The sequence below is a fragment of the Apostichopus japonicus genome, chromosome 20 (genome assembly GCF_037975245.1).
Source record: "Apostichopus japonicus isolate 1M-3 chromosome 20, ASM3797524v1, whole genome shotgun sequence".
Lineage (NCBI taxonomy): Eukaryota > Metazoa > Echinodermata > Holothuroidea > Aspidochirotida > Stichopodidae > Apostichopus > Apostichopus japonicus.
In genome coordinates, this window is record NC_092580.1 from 13,967,974 (window position 1) to 13,983,058 (window position 15,085).

The following is a 15,085-nucleotide window of genomic DNA, read 5'->3' on the forward strand; positions in this document are numbered from 1 at the left end:
TAAAACATTTAGCTATATGTGTTTCATAAAATGATGGAATTTTTGCATCTGTAAGTTAAACGAAATTCTGATAAACATTTTATAGAGTAAAGATATGATTTTTTTCCCTAAATGATGTTGGTACGTAGTTTGTGAAGCATCTGACAACGGCAGAGGAAATGATGTTATGATCATAATCTTGAAATGTTTTTGTTTTTCTTTATGTCATTAAAAGGGACATAATCACAGTGAAAAGTACTATTTATTTGATCCACTCTGAGATGGGCATTTTTAATTTACAATGGACAATACTTTTACTTAAGTACTTATAATGTCCCTCTTAAAAACGAACTGTGCCGTTAATAATAGCCCAATTTTTGTAGTAGTATAGCGGAGTGGGTACAAAAATGGTGATTCGTTCAGGCTATAATAGCAAGATCGCGACTTCTTCGGGACAAGTCAATAATGACAACGATAAACGGATAGGTTGAACTTGTTGATACTTATCATACAACAGTCTTAAACTTTTACGTTTTCTCTTTAAAAAACTAGATGTACCAGTACAAGATATTGTTTAGTTGTATTGTTTGGATTCGTCTTGATATAAGTAGAGATCAGATTGAAGGGAATACAAAACTGTAATGGTCTCTGACTCATTCCGGTCAATCAGGGGTTCGCCCAAAACAAGCTGTGCAAGTGAGGGCAGTATATACATTCTTTAGCTCCGGTACCGGTAACGTTGTCAAGGATTCCGGACGCCCGTGAAAGGAAAAAAAATAACTTTGTATCATATATTTAGGGCTACCGATAATTGCACTGACTTTTCTTACCAGATGTGTTTGATCATTTCTAGGTAAATTGTTTGTTTACATTTACATCTGAAATGTGTAACGTTGCAATCCATTAGCCTTACCTACACAGCGGAGTGTTACTGTTGCCAGTGTTGGCCTAATGTTACTGCTAAACGTTGGCGTCTTATTCGCGATCAGGTTGTAAGATAGGCTAGGCCTAGCCTAAAATTACTAGTACTACGTTAATTATTATCTTTCTGGACTCGCCATTCACATAACATAGGCCAAATAATATATGTAGGCCTATGACAGAAAGGCAAGACGATCTCAGATCCTAAGCAACCTAAGACATTCCCAGTCCATGGTAGTTTCATTTACTATCTTGTTATAAACGACACTTCATGGGCTGCGTACATGAAACCTGATCTTACCTAGTTAAAGAAAGGAAGATGGACTTAGTAAAAGTCAGTGTCTGCTCCAAATTTTATGAAAGGAGATCTTGATGTTTGCAATAGTATCATGGAAGAAAAGCAGGCCAAATACTCTACATCCACTCTGTTAGCATAAAACTCGGCTTATAAATATCATATATAATAATTATGAAGGCTAGCAGGCATACTTACCTGTAGACTGTATTACCTTTAAAATTGGACAAAATATTTAATAGTTATTATATCCAACTTTTGTTTTGAAAATCATGAAGATATCTTCTTACGACTATATCCTTCTCACCAGCATCCATGCTGTGGAGTTCATTTCCTAGTGATCATGTCTCTGGATCTTTATGATAAACTCTCTGTGGTTGGGAAAGGGAGCTATGGAGAGGTATGGCTGGTCAAACAAAAGAAAGATAACAAGCAGGTGAGTTATGCAGAGAAAAAGGAAATTATTTAAGTATACCAACTGAAAAAAAATTCACAATATTTGAAAAGAAATTATGCCTGTTTTTTGCCTTTGATCAAACTGTTTTTAATTAAAAAAGTGTGAATGATACATTGAATCCAAAAATGCACTGAAGAGTGAGTAAGTGTTGTAGAAACATTGAAGAGAAACTTTCACCAGTGTTGTTGAGCCAATATTGATGACAACAGCTGCTCCTTGCATAGTATTATGAATATCCAAAAAAAAATGAAGAAAAGAAACCCACTTCAAAACTGTAGCAATAAAGTTGTAGACAGCTTTGAAGAATTAAATCTAATATTTTTTGTTTTTTTGAGGAGAGTGGGGGTAGAGAATGGTTACAATTTCATGCGAGGTCAACACATGGTGTATGTTTTATGTTTTTTTTTTATGGTTTGTCATCAAATTAAGTATGTTATCAAGAAGATGGAGCTGAGAAATGCATCAAAGAGGGAGAAGAGAGCTGCCGAACAAGAAGCCAAACTGTTGTCAAAGTTGAGGCATCCAAATATCGTCTCGTACAGAGATTCCTTCAACAACGACGATGGTCACCTCTACATCGTGATGGGTTACTGCGACGGCGGAGACGTCTACAACAGACTGAAGCAGCAGAAGGGTCGTATGCTGGAAGAGAGACAGGTTGTGGAGTGGTTCGTACAAATCGCCATGGCTCTCCAGGTCAGTACATAATGAGAATGATGACGATGATCAGGCCTGGGATGTCAGAATTATTAGCCAAAAAAATGCCAGTGCTTAAAAAGCTCCGACTAGCTAAAAACAATCTCACACTGGCATTTTTCCTGAATTAAAAACACACATCAAACAGTTACCTTAATACAGGCTTTTTTTTTTAGAGCAGCCCAGTAATATTGGTTGGTAATAAGCAGTTAATACTGGTTGTTACTTAAATGTAAGGTATTGAAATCATGTCAAATTTTTTGACAGATGAATGTTTACCGACTTATATTGTATTTAGGTTTTTATAAAGTTTTTCCGGCAGAAGATTGCCAGTACCTTCTTTTGTTTGTTTGCATCAAGGTTTTTACTTTCTTGCATCTCATCTTAGATTTGTCTCCTTTTCCTTCCCAAACCATTGTAGTACATGCACGAGAGGAACATTCTTCACCGAGACCTGAAGACACAGAACATCTTCCTCACGAAAAGCAAGATCATCAAGGTTGGTGACTTGGGCATCGCTAGAGTCCTGGAGGGTAGCAACGACATGGCAACCACGTTAATAGGAACACCGTACTATATGAGCCCTGAGCTGTTCAGCAACAGGCCGTACAACTACAAGGTAAACCTTAATTTTTGTAACGTTTGTTTGTTTGTTCCTTTTCTTTCCAATGGCTTTTTTTTGTTGCTTTTAGTGTTTTATAGAGGTATTAATGTAATATGACTGATAATGGAAGTATCAATATTGAAATTTTGACATGGAATTTTTGCATTTTTTTGTGTTTCTTCCCAGTTAACGATCATAAACATATATTGCCTTTCAAGATAAAAGACAAGGTGTATGATATTCCAATTTTGGATTTTACAAGCTTTTTTTTTCCTTTTTTTCTGTCTTGTTTTTGTTTCCTCAGTCTGATGTGTGGGCCCTGGGTTGCTGCGTGTACGAGATGGCTACATTAAAACATGCTTTCAATGCCAAGGATATGAACTCACTGGTGTATAAAATATTAAGGGGCAAGGTAAGAACAACTGCTCATCATCTATTACTCTTAAGGGTCTTTGGTTTTGTTTAATTGAAGCCAATATTATTACTTTCATGTCTGTCATACTACATGCAATTTGGTATCCATACGTCCGATAAAGTATTTTATGCAGAAATGGTCACAAAGAAATACAAATTGGTCCCCGTACAGTACATAGTTCCAATCTGTGTTTGCGTGAAAAGGCACCAACTCTTCGGGGCATTTGTCTGATAAAATTGGAATGGAGGTAATTGTGCCTACCTTCACTTGCCCATATTTTGTTTTGTTTAGATGTCAATGTTAAATATTTCTGTTTTGCTTTCTATTTTACTTTTCTTTCTTTGTCATTTTATTTCATTCAGATGCCAGCCATGCCTCAGACATATGGTAAAGAACTTGTAGAAATCATCAAAGCTATGTTACACCAATCGCCAGATAAGAGACCCAGCGTGGCCAGGATCCTACGCAATCCATACATCAAGAAGCATATAGCCATGTTTCTGGAGGGCACAAGAGCAAGGTTAGATATGTTAATATCTTTTTACTTCATCTTATATAGATCGCTGAATCAGAACTCTGATATGTATGTATGCATGTATTTTAGATCCTCTTGCAAGTAGGAACTCGAGAAGAAGCCATCATTGGCTAATCAAAGCCGCAAGCTGACCGAAGTCAGTCTCTTAGATTCATATTTAATGTCCATGATTATGAATTGTCAATTGTCAACAACTCTGTAACTGGACGACATACATTAATCTTGGAGTGACTCAAACTCGGGACCTTATAATTGAAAGGCACCGGCGTTAACCACTGAGCTAACACTCATTTTTCCCCCCATATTTCCATATTTCTAAATCTGATATCTAATGTCTCTTAGAACTGACATCTAATATCTCTCTGTTATCTGATATCTCTGTATTAGAGAATAATTTATAACAACATAAACTGCAACATGTTTTAAAAAAAATGATGTTGTGTACTGTTTGACACCTGTGATACCTACAAACAATATGTCCATAAAACAGCCTAGCCTTCTCACTGTAAGGCTCATTTCAACCAAAATATACATTTCATGAGAAAGCTGTCATTCTCTCCCCATGCGACACGACAGGTAGCATATCATCTTTATGATTATGACAATGCTTTCAGTTTTACACTCTCTGAGTGGAACCTTTCTGTATTATGCCATTGCTCTAATAGGAGACCTAGCTCTGCAGGCATAGATGGCAGGAGAGGGTCGAGACCAGAGATTACAGATTTACCGGGGAGCGGTTCATCCAGTAGGCCGACCACAGCAGAATCATCATCTGGAGAAGGCAGGGATGAGGGCGGCATCCTCACACCCATCACAGAAGCATCTTCTACATCGGTAGGACGATAAAAATTTTTTTTTACGAAATATCCATCACTTAAAGACCTGTTTATATGTTCATACAATGGTGTCAAAAGATTCCTGAGAGATGGAGAGAGAAAATGTCTGAGCGGGGGGATGACATTGATGAAGGTTGTGTATGTGGGGGAGTGGGTGGGGGGTGGAGGAGCAATGTTCCATATTTTAATGCATGACATGACAAAACAGGATGTGAAAAGGAGAGGCAAGTCGAAAATACGATAAATTTATGGAAGTGAAGTGATGTGTTGGTATCTGAAGGATTTACATGTGATCAAAAGTTTGAAAACCATACTGCCAATTTTTAATCACAGGAAAAGAAAGCTGAGGCTGTTAGGCCGAGCTCTGGAGGAGACGCCAACAGAAGATCGGCTTCATCCAAAAAGGATGTAGCTAGGAAATCATCTGTACCCTACAAAACACCATCTAAAAGTGGAGCTGAGCAGGTACGTCTTCACGAATAGTTTGTGGGGGGGTGGGTTGGGGGGCAGGCATTGACAGAAACTGCATGAAAGGTTTTTCGGTAATTTTTTATGATATCAGTGAAGAAATGGTACAAACTATTATAGAGTTGAGAGTCAAGGTGTTCTGGAAGTATTGGAATGGATTAGAAATACTGAAACTACCCTTCTGGCAGAAAAGAAAAAGGAAATATTTAACATATATATTAATCACACTTGAAAATGAGGGACTTCTTGATTAATATCCTAATTCAAGGGTTAGATGTCAGTTCAAGAATTCTGCTTAACCAAAAAAAAATCTAAAAGTTGAACATACTCTCAGACTGAATATTGTGAAAACTTAATAAAACTGCTTAAATTGTAAATCACATAAGTCGCATTCACCTCCTTGACTGTGTTTTAACCAAACCAGATTTTCCGACTTTTATTGTTGTTTTTAATCTCGTCAGGCTTCAACTCCGCGTAAAACAAGACCTTTACCGGCACCACCGAGCAAAGCCGGGACACCCCGCACAAGTACGAGCTCCAAGAAGAGGGTCTCGTCAGCTCCATCAGCAGAAAGGTCTAGGTCTTCTTCCTCCAGCTCTGTGAGCAGTTCGAGAGACGAGGTGTCGACCCCTAGGGGGTCAGAGGTCAAGGTACATAGTCTGTTACGTCTGCATCATGGTTATCCATAGTATTGCTTTATACTTGAAACAAAGAATATCACTGAATAGAAAATAACACACATGGCAAATACGTGATATCTCTTTTCTTTTTGGATTTTGATCATAGTTTTATCAGTTTCAATTTACATTTGAGGAAGTATTAGGGATGGCTCTTGTACAGTTTTGAAGTTAAATCTAGGGGGTGATATTATTGCATGATTAATGGCTGACTGACATAGTAAACCTGTGAGATGTCACTGAGTCTTTATGACATTGTGTACACCTTAAACCAAAGCCTCTCCCGGTCGCTGTTCTCATGCTATGTGGAATAATTATTATTGAAACAGAAGAATTATCATAATTATTAGGCTAGAATGAAATTCAAAACCAGTGATCTCTGGCATTCTTGTCCTTTGCAAAATAGTTATTCTTAAATATCTTTGCTGATAATTTTGGCATATTGGCACCTGGGGCCTTCGTCAGTTACAGCTGTGTGGTTTTCAGATTGTTTTCCTGTAGAAATTACAACATTATCAAATGTTTTTTCTTCATTTTTTGATTTATTTCCTCTTCTTCCTATAGAGATCAATAAACAGCTCAGCTAGAGCCAGAAGGAGAGAACTAAGGGAATCCCAGGAACACACTGGCACCCCAGTGGTATCAGCTAGTGGTAAGGTTGATAGCACCCATGATTCCACCCAACCCTATTCTCTGCTTATCTCTCTGTTGATGATGAGATTGGAGAAACCCAACTGTTATCAGAATAAAATGGAACAGTAAACTTGGTGGTAAAGTTTATGCATATAAGACAACAACTATCGTAAGGGAAGGGGGTCAGAGGTTGATAAAGGTCGTTCTTCATATTAACTCTTTACGGGTTGTGTTCATTTGATCCGTTTTTAGAAAGCTGGCAAAAGAACATGTAAACGTGCCGATGGTGCGTTCTTCAACATGGGGGTAAGCATTACATATACAGTATGATTGTTGAACAGTAACTGCATTTACATATCCTCTGGTTTTCTTTCAGTGGGTAGCAGAGAATCCAGTTCCAGCAGGGATGAAACTGATTCTGTGTCCAAGAAGAAGAGGGTAACTCACACTAGATCTGATCCATCGAGTGTTGCAGCCAAGGTAAATTATTATGAAAGCAACTGGTATAATGCATGTCGTTGTGTGACAAAGTTTAACAATGCTAGAGCACTTTTCAGCAGATACACTTGTGGTTGTGTTGTTTACAAAGGAAAGTATTCTTTGAGCAATTGAGCAACAGAAAACTGACTGGGAAATTATAATAAAGAAAATGTAAAAAAATGGGAAATAGCTAGATATTCTTGGCTAGAACCAGATTGAAAGGTTAAGACTACACACGCTGCGCTCTATCAACTATAGAGCTAACCAGTCCCTCGTTTAATGCTATCACTTTCATAGCCATTTCTTAACCGAGGGTGATAGTCAGAAGCCACAGTGCCTTACATATGGTGTCATCACCAACCCAACCCATTTTCATTCTTCCCCAATTTCATTGGTGTATGAACCATGTGAAGCATTTCTTGCATTCAATACAACCCAGAAAAGTGGCAGAGTAATGATTTTAAGAGAAATTCTGAAATATTTCTTCACTCAGCGCATAGTGCAAACATGTACAACTAATTGGCAGTGCAGCCTAATCCCTTGGTGGGAATTCTAATTTTAAGCCAAAGGCTTACATGCAAATGAGGCAAGGTTTAGCACAAACGGCTTCCGTGAAATTTAGGCAAGCCTTAGCAAAGACTAGCTTTGTAAGTGTCAAAGGCCTATGCTGGCTGTTGACTTTTGTTTTGCAAGGACTTGCACAGCTGTCTTGATGCTACATACAGGCTATAGTGCTGGTGTCAATGTGTTTTGGGAGATGTTACAGTGCAGGCACATCCGGAAAAGTCATTTAACAACCCATCAGCATTTAGGAAAACTTTGATCAACCGAGACCTGTGTATTAAAAAAAAAAATTTTATATAAATATTCATGCTCCTCGTTAGCAAAAGGACCAAAGAAAAGACGAAGACAAAGAAACAGATAATTCCAGCTCTTCGGGAGAAGAAGATAACCCTGAGCAGGTCAAGAGAAGGTCAGTATTTCAGATATCAAACTCAGCTGTATGGTTTCACTATTGCATGCATAACTAACAGTATATTGTCCTAACACACTTTCCAACAGATTTAGTGACCTTAACCTAGATCCGATGGTTTTCTGCTTGTCTGCATAAAAGAGAAAGGAAGACATCTTTTTCGTCCAATCTGTATTTTAATTAGAGTATCACTCTGTCTACTTATGATATACAGTAGTGGCGTTCCAAATTTTCTTGTGTTTTCAGTCTTTGCAAGTTTTCCTAGTTGAGTACAACTTCTCCTCACAGGAGAAGGTTCTGGGTGATCTATTCAAATTATTATAAAAGGATTTCAGATCAATATATGAAATGGGATTTTTGGACTGTTTGTTACCCCTCCCTCCCTCAAAAAAAAAAAAAGGATGAGGGTCCAAAAAAGGATGTGGGCGTGGAAGAAAGACATGCTATTTTATCTTCTATTTGGCCCTATCTGTTGGTAAAGGTCTTTGTTTTGTGCTGGTATTTACTTATATGTCATATTTCTGCTGGGCTTTAAGCGAACAGCATATTTGATTGTAACAATGTCGTAGAGTGATGTTACCTTGTGAAGAAAACCGTTTTCTTGAATTATTTTTAAAATATGTTATATGATGTTTTGTAACTAGCCCTATAAGTTTCCTAACTACATTGAATGGATCAATAGATAATCTTTCAATATCATACATGTTTTTGTATCCACTTTTTTGCCCTAATTGTTTACACTTTTTTAAAACCTTCACAGAGAAGAGAAAGAGATCAAGAAGTTCTCCTCGTTGCTTGAGACGACCCTGAGGTTGAACGAGAAGCAGTCCAACGGGGACAGGGACTCCCCAGAGAGTGTGACAGAGGAAGAAGAGGCAAAGGATCATAAGGTCATTAACAATGAGTTTCAGATTGCTCCAGCAGCACCCAGGGCACCAAAGGGTATCGGTAAGTTACTTTAAAGATTACTATCGATTAATCTAGGGGCAGGGGGCTCTTTACCTGGGGTGCGTATTATGCCTTGGAGGTGGAGCGAGGCAGAGCACTGTTACGAAACTTTATTATGGAATAGCATCAAAATTTGTCAACTCACAAAGCTGCTCTTCAAAAGGATTGTCCAAGAAAAAATATTTATTGACAAGAACAGCAGCAACAGAGGCCTAAAACTCATAACTCAGTGACTGACGGTTTATCAGTTAACACAGTGAACTTTGTGGACTTTGGATGGTGTGTAGATGTAAGCTGAGGACATCATGTTTGTTTGGTGAGCAGCTGTTGATTAATTTACAGCTTTGGCATATTTGTCAGAAGCACCAGTTTGTATTGAATTTCTTCTGTCATTTAATAAGACGTAAACCTCTGATCTTCGCAGGCAATGCCACTATGACCACTTCAGGAAGGTTGATGGATCGTATCGCCGCCTTGAGGAAAGATATCATGGCTGGCGTGGGAATTGAGATGCTTCAGAAGGCTTACGAAATATTCGATAATGAGGAAGGGGACAACATTGAGGTAAGATTGAGGGGGTTTATCATTGGTGATTGATCTGGATGGTGTTTGAATGTTAGCTAAGGAATTGGTCAGTGATATATAATAATAAATAAAAAACAGATATATTTCAGAATGAGAAGGGAGTGATACAGAGGTTAGACTAAGGTGTGTGTTTCAGGTGAAAATCTTGTTAGTACTAATACTGTTGTAAAGATATTGATTGCTATCAGTACAGTGTCTTGTTCACAGTAATTTTCATTCTTCCTCTAATACACAAATCTTTTATCTTTCTTATGACCTCAGCCTCTTCTAGTCAAGCTGTTGGGAAGGAAGGACTTTGAAATCTATGGTGGCAAAATTTGGCAGCTGAAATTTTGTGAGGAAACTGTTTTTGGATGAGGATTAACCAGTGGATGAAACCCCCCCCCCCCCCACAAATTGTTTCAACTGCTGATGGCCTCAACCTCAATATTTGGGTTTTAAGCCATGTCACTGTTAAGTCCATCGGAAGCCTTCGCATCAGACTCCATCTCGAATGAGGGAAAACTACATGTCAAGAGCAAGTTTCAGATGGAAAACAGGTGGCTTGCTTTTGGCAAGTTAAACCAACCATACTTATTTCAGAATTTAGAACTATGATGTCACCGCCCTTGTATTCATTCTTCCAGAAAACTGTCAACCTAGTGTGAAGCATTTGTGCAGAAGAGACAGGACTGTGTGCCTTTGCAGATGACACCCCAAACCATAGACAATTGATGCATATCCTGGAAAGAGGAGAAGTTGCATGAAATTCAGAAAATGGTTTTGGGGGTATGATAAAATATCATAAATGATGGCTTCCTTGATAGAATGTTTTTACAATAAAGGAATATTTACTATAAACAATTTTTTCAAAATGCTGGAGCACATGTTCTTTGGCAAAGAGAGGGGGGAAAACACAACGTTTCAGATTTTTCTTTTCCAACGTCAAATTAGAACTTTCAGAGTAGTTTTAGCATTTAGTTTTCTAATCCTGAGAGCATTACAAACTCGCACAATTACTTTCCAAGGTGCTTTCCACGTACTCTTTGCACTTATTCAATTTGTGAGATTATTCCTCATGTCATTTTTTCCAAAAAATTTCCTTGTGTGTTTTTTTTTTAACGAGGACAGTGTAACAATGTGTCCAAATTGGCTGGGTGGACAAAGCAGAGACATGGGGCAGGGGTGCATGGTGGTCCTCTTAGGGGGGGCAAGTGGTCTTCATCAATCTGTCATGTGTGCTGTTTGGATTTAAGCACAACATAACTTGTTTACATCATGTGTGCCTTTGTATCGTATATTAAATTCAGTGTTGTTTTTGTTTGCTGTAATGTCAATCCAATATAGCTAGCTGTATAAATATCTACTATTATCACATTATAGTACTATGGACATAGTATGTTGAGTTTAGTGACCATCAAAGGGGACAAAGACCCAACCATCATCTTTGGCCGATACGACAGAGATATAATCATGAGGAACAATTTCCCCAACACAGCTAGCTTTGGGTTCGGGAGATATCTTAGTTTAAAGGTTTAGTGTCTGGGAGCTGCTATTTTCGTAAATCTCTGATGTCATAGTGCTACTAGAATCTGCTGAAACCTTTTACTTTCTCTATATTTTTCTTTATATAATTTCAAGGTAGAATGTTAAACAGTGTTGACACTTAAACCAATACCTTTATGAGGTCATATTTAAGAGGTTCAGTATTTGTAGATTCAGCATTTTTGCAATCCCCATCTTCATTATAGAAAAAATAAACGTATTAAAAAAATTTAAAAAACCTGAATGTTCCAACATGCGTTGCTCAGAAGGGATGTCATATTTAGACTTGACCAAGTCTTCAGCCTTGTGTGTGAAGAACCTTTTGTAATATTTCCCAAATGGATTGAGATTTTTCATAGGTATTTGGGTGAATTGTTCATGACAGTTATCTCTATCAAATAGACCGAGAATGATGGTTGGGGGTTGTGTCTGCTCTATAGGTTATCTTGTTGCTATACAGTAGTCTATATAGTGTAACATTTCATGTTCATAGATTGAAAGAATATTTATATTTTGACATTTTTTTTTTTTTTTTTTGGTGGAGAGTATTGTATATAACACCAACTGTATATAGTCACTGGTGTGATGGTTTCTGAAGAATTTTTGTTTCATTTATGTTAACAATAAACCTTGAAAACACCCGTCCTATGTCAATCACCTTGATCGCAAATTGTGTGTATAGTGTTTTTGAGGTTCGGTGCAATGGAAAGTGTGAGGATCCAAGCAGTCAGTGTCAATTGCCTGAACTTCTATAGGCCAGGAATAAACATACTAGATCTACCATTCACCTGATTTTTCAAAGTGTGGATAAAAAAAAACATTGTTTCATTACTGTAGATGTTTGGAGAAAAAAAAAATAGGGTCATGTTGATTACACTGATTGAGTATGATTGAGTATGAGTATGATTGAGTGCACTGATTGAGTATGTATTCCAAGAGTAAAGTATATGAAGTACATGGCATTTACATGGAATAATTTATCCATTAAATTGCACTGTAAAGTGCAAAATGCTATACAAAATGCATGGTCAAGTTGCTATACAAGGGCAAAGATGTGTAGCAGTTTTCTGCATAGGAACAATATTATTTAATTAGAGAAATGTTGCCTTATGTTGCCTACGCAATATTTGAGTATTAAATTATTCCCTGATTGCATCATATATTCTAAATAAAATAAAACTGTTAGCAAACTGCTTATCCACTAGAGAGCCTGTGTAGGAGAATGTGTAAAAGTAAGTTGGCCTGACGTTTTGATCCTAGCAGGATCTTCTTCAAAGGTTAAATGACAAGTAACAGTAACAGAAGGGACAAAAACACGCACAGAATACAGACAGGTTAATGAGCATGGTGAACTCAAAGAGATAGATGTAAGGGGATTACAAGGGATGAAGAGAAGAACTACTAACACAGTGTTTCAGGTACTACCTCCCCGGGGTGTATAATGTACATAAGCAATTACTTTGTGTGGAAACATAGCCTATGGTTTCTCATTGTTCATCGTCGTCTTTTGAGTGCCATTGACAGCTTACAATAACATACAATATTTCTTTGTGGATACTTCATCATTTTTTATATGTACATTGTTACGTGTGTATTTTTTTTCATATATATATTTTTTTGACAAGTTTGATAAAGTGTAACCTAAGCACTGATTATCATAATTTCATATAAACTGTACTGTATGTGTGTTTGTAAATCAACATTTATTTTAATAACATTTCATATGTGGATACTTTAAAAGAAATATTGAAACCATTGAATAGCTATAGTTATACTTGTATGAAAGAGAATGTACTGTATATGCAAGGTAGTTTATAGGCTAGGCCTATTTGCAATGAAAGAGTCCTACGCTGAATGATGAAGCACGAATGTGTCAAAAATTGACAAGAATTTGCAAGACATTCTCCCTAGTGGCAGTATTGCAATAAACTATAAAACGAATACATTTTATAGTTTTCAGCAGATTAGATGAAGTTCAGCTACAGATGCGACCAGCTGCTTTAATGTAGAAATTATGAAGATAAATTGCCCATCTTTTCATCGTGCTTTCTCCTCAGTACAATTGTGCTGTATGTGTTGTAATATGGATTTAAAGTTTTATCTAGAGTTTGCTACAAAGACCAAATGAGTTCACCTTTGGCCAAAGTGTCATATTTAATGAGTATCATATCCGGTTTCTTCAAGCTTCTTTTCTGTTTTTTCCTGTTATTATCAGAGTGAATTAGGAGTTTTAGGTGTTAGAGATAAACAGTTTGTGGTAGACGATTCCTAGATTGATATGTATTAAACTTTTCGTGTGCTTCATTCCAGAGTCAAATCAATACAACAACTGTTAGATTGGTGGTATGGGAGATATAGTCATACTGATGTCTGTGGTTTGCAGGTTAATGTTGAAGTAAAATGTAAAAGAAGATGACTCAAAGGATAAGGTGAAAGGAGAGGGGGGGGGGAGGGGGGTAATCATCAGACTTGGGTGTGATTTTAAGATTTAATAGACTATCATGCCAAGGAGGACCATTTTCCTTCACTGATGTTTAGAGATACTGGCATCTTATAATCTGTACATCTGTGAGACAAGGAATGGGTTCATTAGTGATGACTAATTGGCAATATCATGCAATTAATTTAATCTTAACCTTTGCATGGTGTGAATCTACTTGGATTACCAACTTATCACTGCCCAACCCAAGGAGTGGCCCTAAGTTTGATTTTTCTTTCTCTTTTATCTTTGATGTAATTATAAAACCTTACACAGGTCTTGGCTTATTGCACAAAAAGTAATTTTTGAGGTTTTGGTTTTTCTTCAATAGGAATACTGCCAGTACGGAATGAAAGACATAGCTGTGAAAATGTTATCTCATTTAATATCTATTTTATCTTATTAAATATCTTGAAAGAAGTAGGAACGTTGTTAACTTATAATTGTTGCAAAACACATGTAGAGATGTGTACTGAGTACATACAAATGAGTTAGAGTAGGACAGTCATATTTTATCACATTGATAACACACTTCATAAGGGTTGTCACTATTGATCCCCACCCAACCCTCACCCCCAAAAACATGTAACATGTAGAGATGTGTACTGAGTACATACAAATGAGTTAGAGTAAGATAGTCATAAATGATCACAGTGATAACACACTTCATAAGGGTTGTCACTATTGATCCCCACCCAACCCCCATCCCAAAACACATATAATATGTAGAGATGTGTACTGAGTACATACAAATGAGTTAGAGTAAGATAGTCATAAATGATCACAGTGATAACACACTTCATAAGGGTTGTCACTATTGATCCCCACCCAACCCCCATCCCAAAACACATATAATATGTAGAGATGTGTACTGAGTACATACAAATGAGTAAGAGTGGGACAGTCATAAATGATCATAGTGAAGATATACTCCAATGTCCATAGCTGACCATAACAATTAGCTTTTTGAGACAATGGCCAACATTTTGTTGGTATTTTTTACTAGATATTTAAGGTGACTACCAGTACTTTCCTTGACTCTTCAGAAACTCTGAGAGACTTGTGCAAGTTTCTCTACTTTTGTAAACGGGTGACTCGTTTATACAACACTGCCGTCACAGCAATGTGGTATATTTTTCTCCGTTTGGTTTCAACTTTTGTCAACGTTTATGGATATGATGTTCTAAGTGGGGCTCTACGGATTCTATGGTATCGTGTTTAATTAACCACTAATTAGTCTACATTGATTGTTGTAAAACACTCTTGGAGAGAGTTTTACACCAGTATATCATCTACCTTAAACTGAAGAGGCTTTTATGATTTGTTCCCAATGATTTTTGTTAAAGAAAATGTAAGTTGAAAAGTACTTGGCCATCTTTTGTCTTTTCTATAATTTGTCTCCTGAAGACCCAGAGTCATGGAGTCGATAAAAAAAAAAATTCGAACTTTTATCCTTCTGTCCTTCGTATTCTTTAACCACGATCAGAAGAATAATGATTTAGTTTAAATGGTCCATGTCTTCCAACTCCCAACCTCTGGGTGATCTTTTTCAAAGGGATTAACTTGAAATTCTCAGAAAT

The 15,085-nt window shown here is 37.1% G+C and overlaps 1 protein-coding gene across 1 annotated transcript; it reads left to right on the forward strand.

Annotated features, from left to right (window-relative positions):
- The first annotated feature begins 676 nt into the window (after positions 1-676).
- LOC139961972 (uncharacterized) lies at positions 677-14,956 on the forward strand. The gene is made up of 15 exons (XM_071961730.1): positions 677-832; positions 1,506-1,631; positions 2,082-2,348; positions 2,770-2,967; positions 3,257-3,364; positions 3,730-3,887; positions 4,568-4,736; positions 5,072-5,203; positions 5,668-5,856; positions 6,448-6,535; positions 6,893-6,996; positions 7,881-7,969; positions 8,730-8,917; positions 9,342-9,481; positions 9,764-14,956. The coding sequence occupies exons 2-15, from the start codon at positions 1,539-1,541 to the stop codon at positions 9,857-9,859; spliced, it is 2,019 nt and encodes a 672-aa protein (XP_071817831.1). The 5' UTR covers positions 677-832; positions 1,506-1,538; the 3' UTR covers positions 9,860-14,956.
- The last annotated feature ends 129 nt before the right edge of the window (positions 14,957-15,085 follow it).

Coding starts and splice junctions, on each gene's coding strand:
- LOC139961972 (XM_071961730.1), top strand. CDS start 1,539: ATGTCTCTGGATCTTTATGATAAACTCTCTGTGGTTGGGAAAGGGAGC. Junction 3,365..3,729: donor ATAAAATATTAAGGGGCAAG/GTAAGAACAACT, acceptor TATTTCATTCAG/ATGCCAGCCATGCCTCAGAC. Junction 5,204..5,667: donor CTAAAAGTGGAGCTGAGCAG/GTACGTCTTCAC, acceptor TAATCTCGTCAG/GCTTCAACTCCGCGTAAAAC.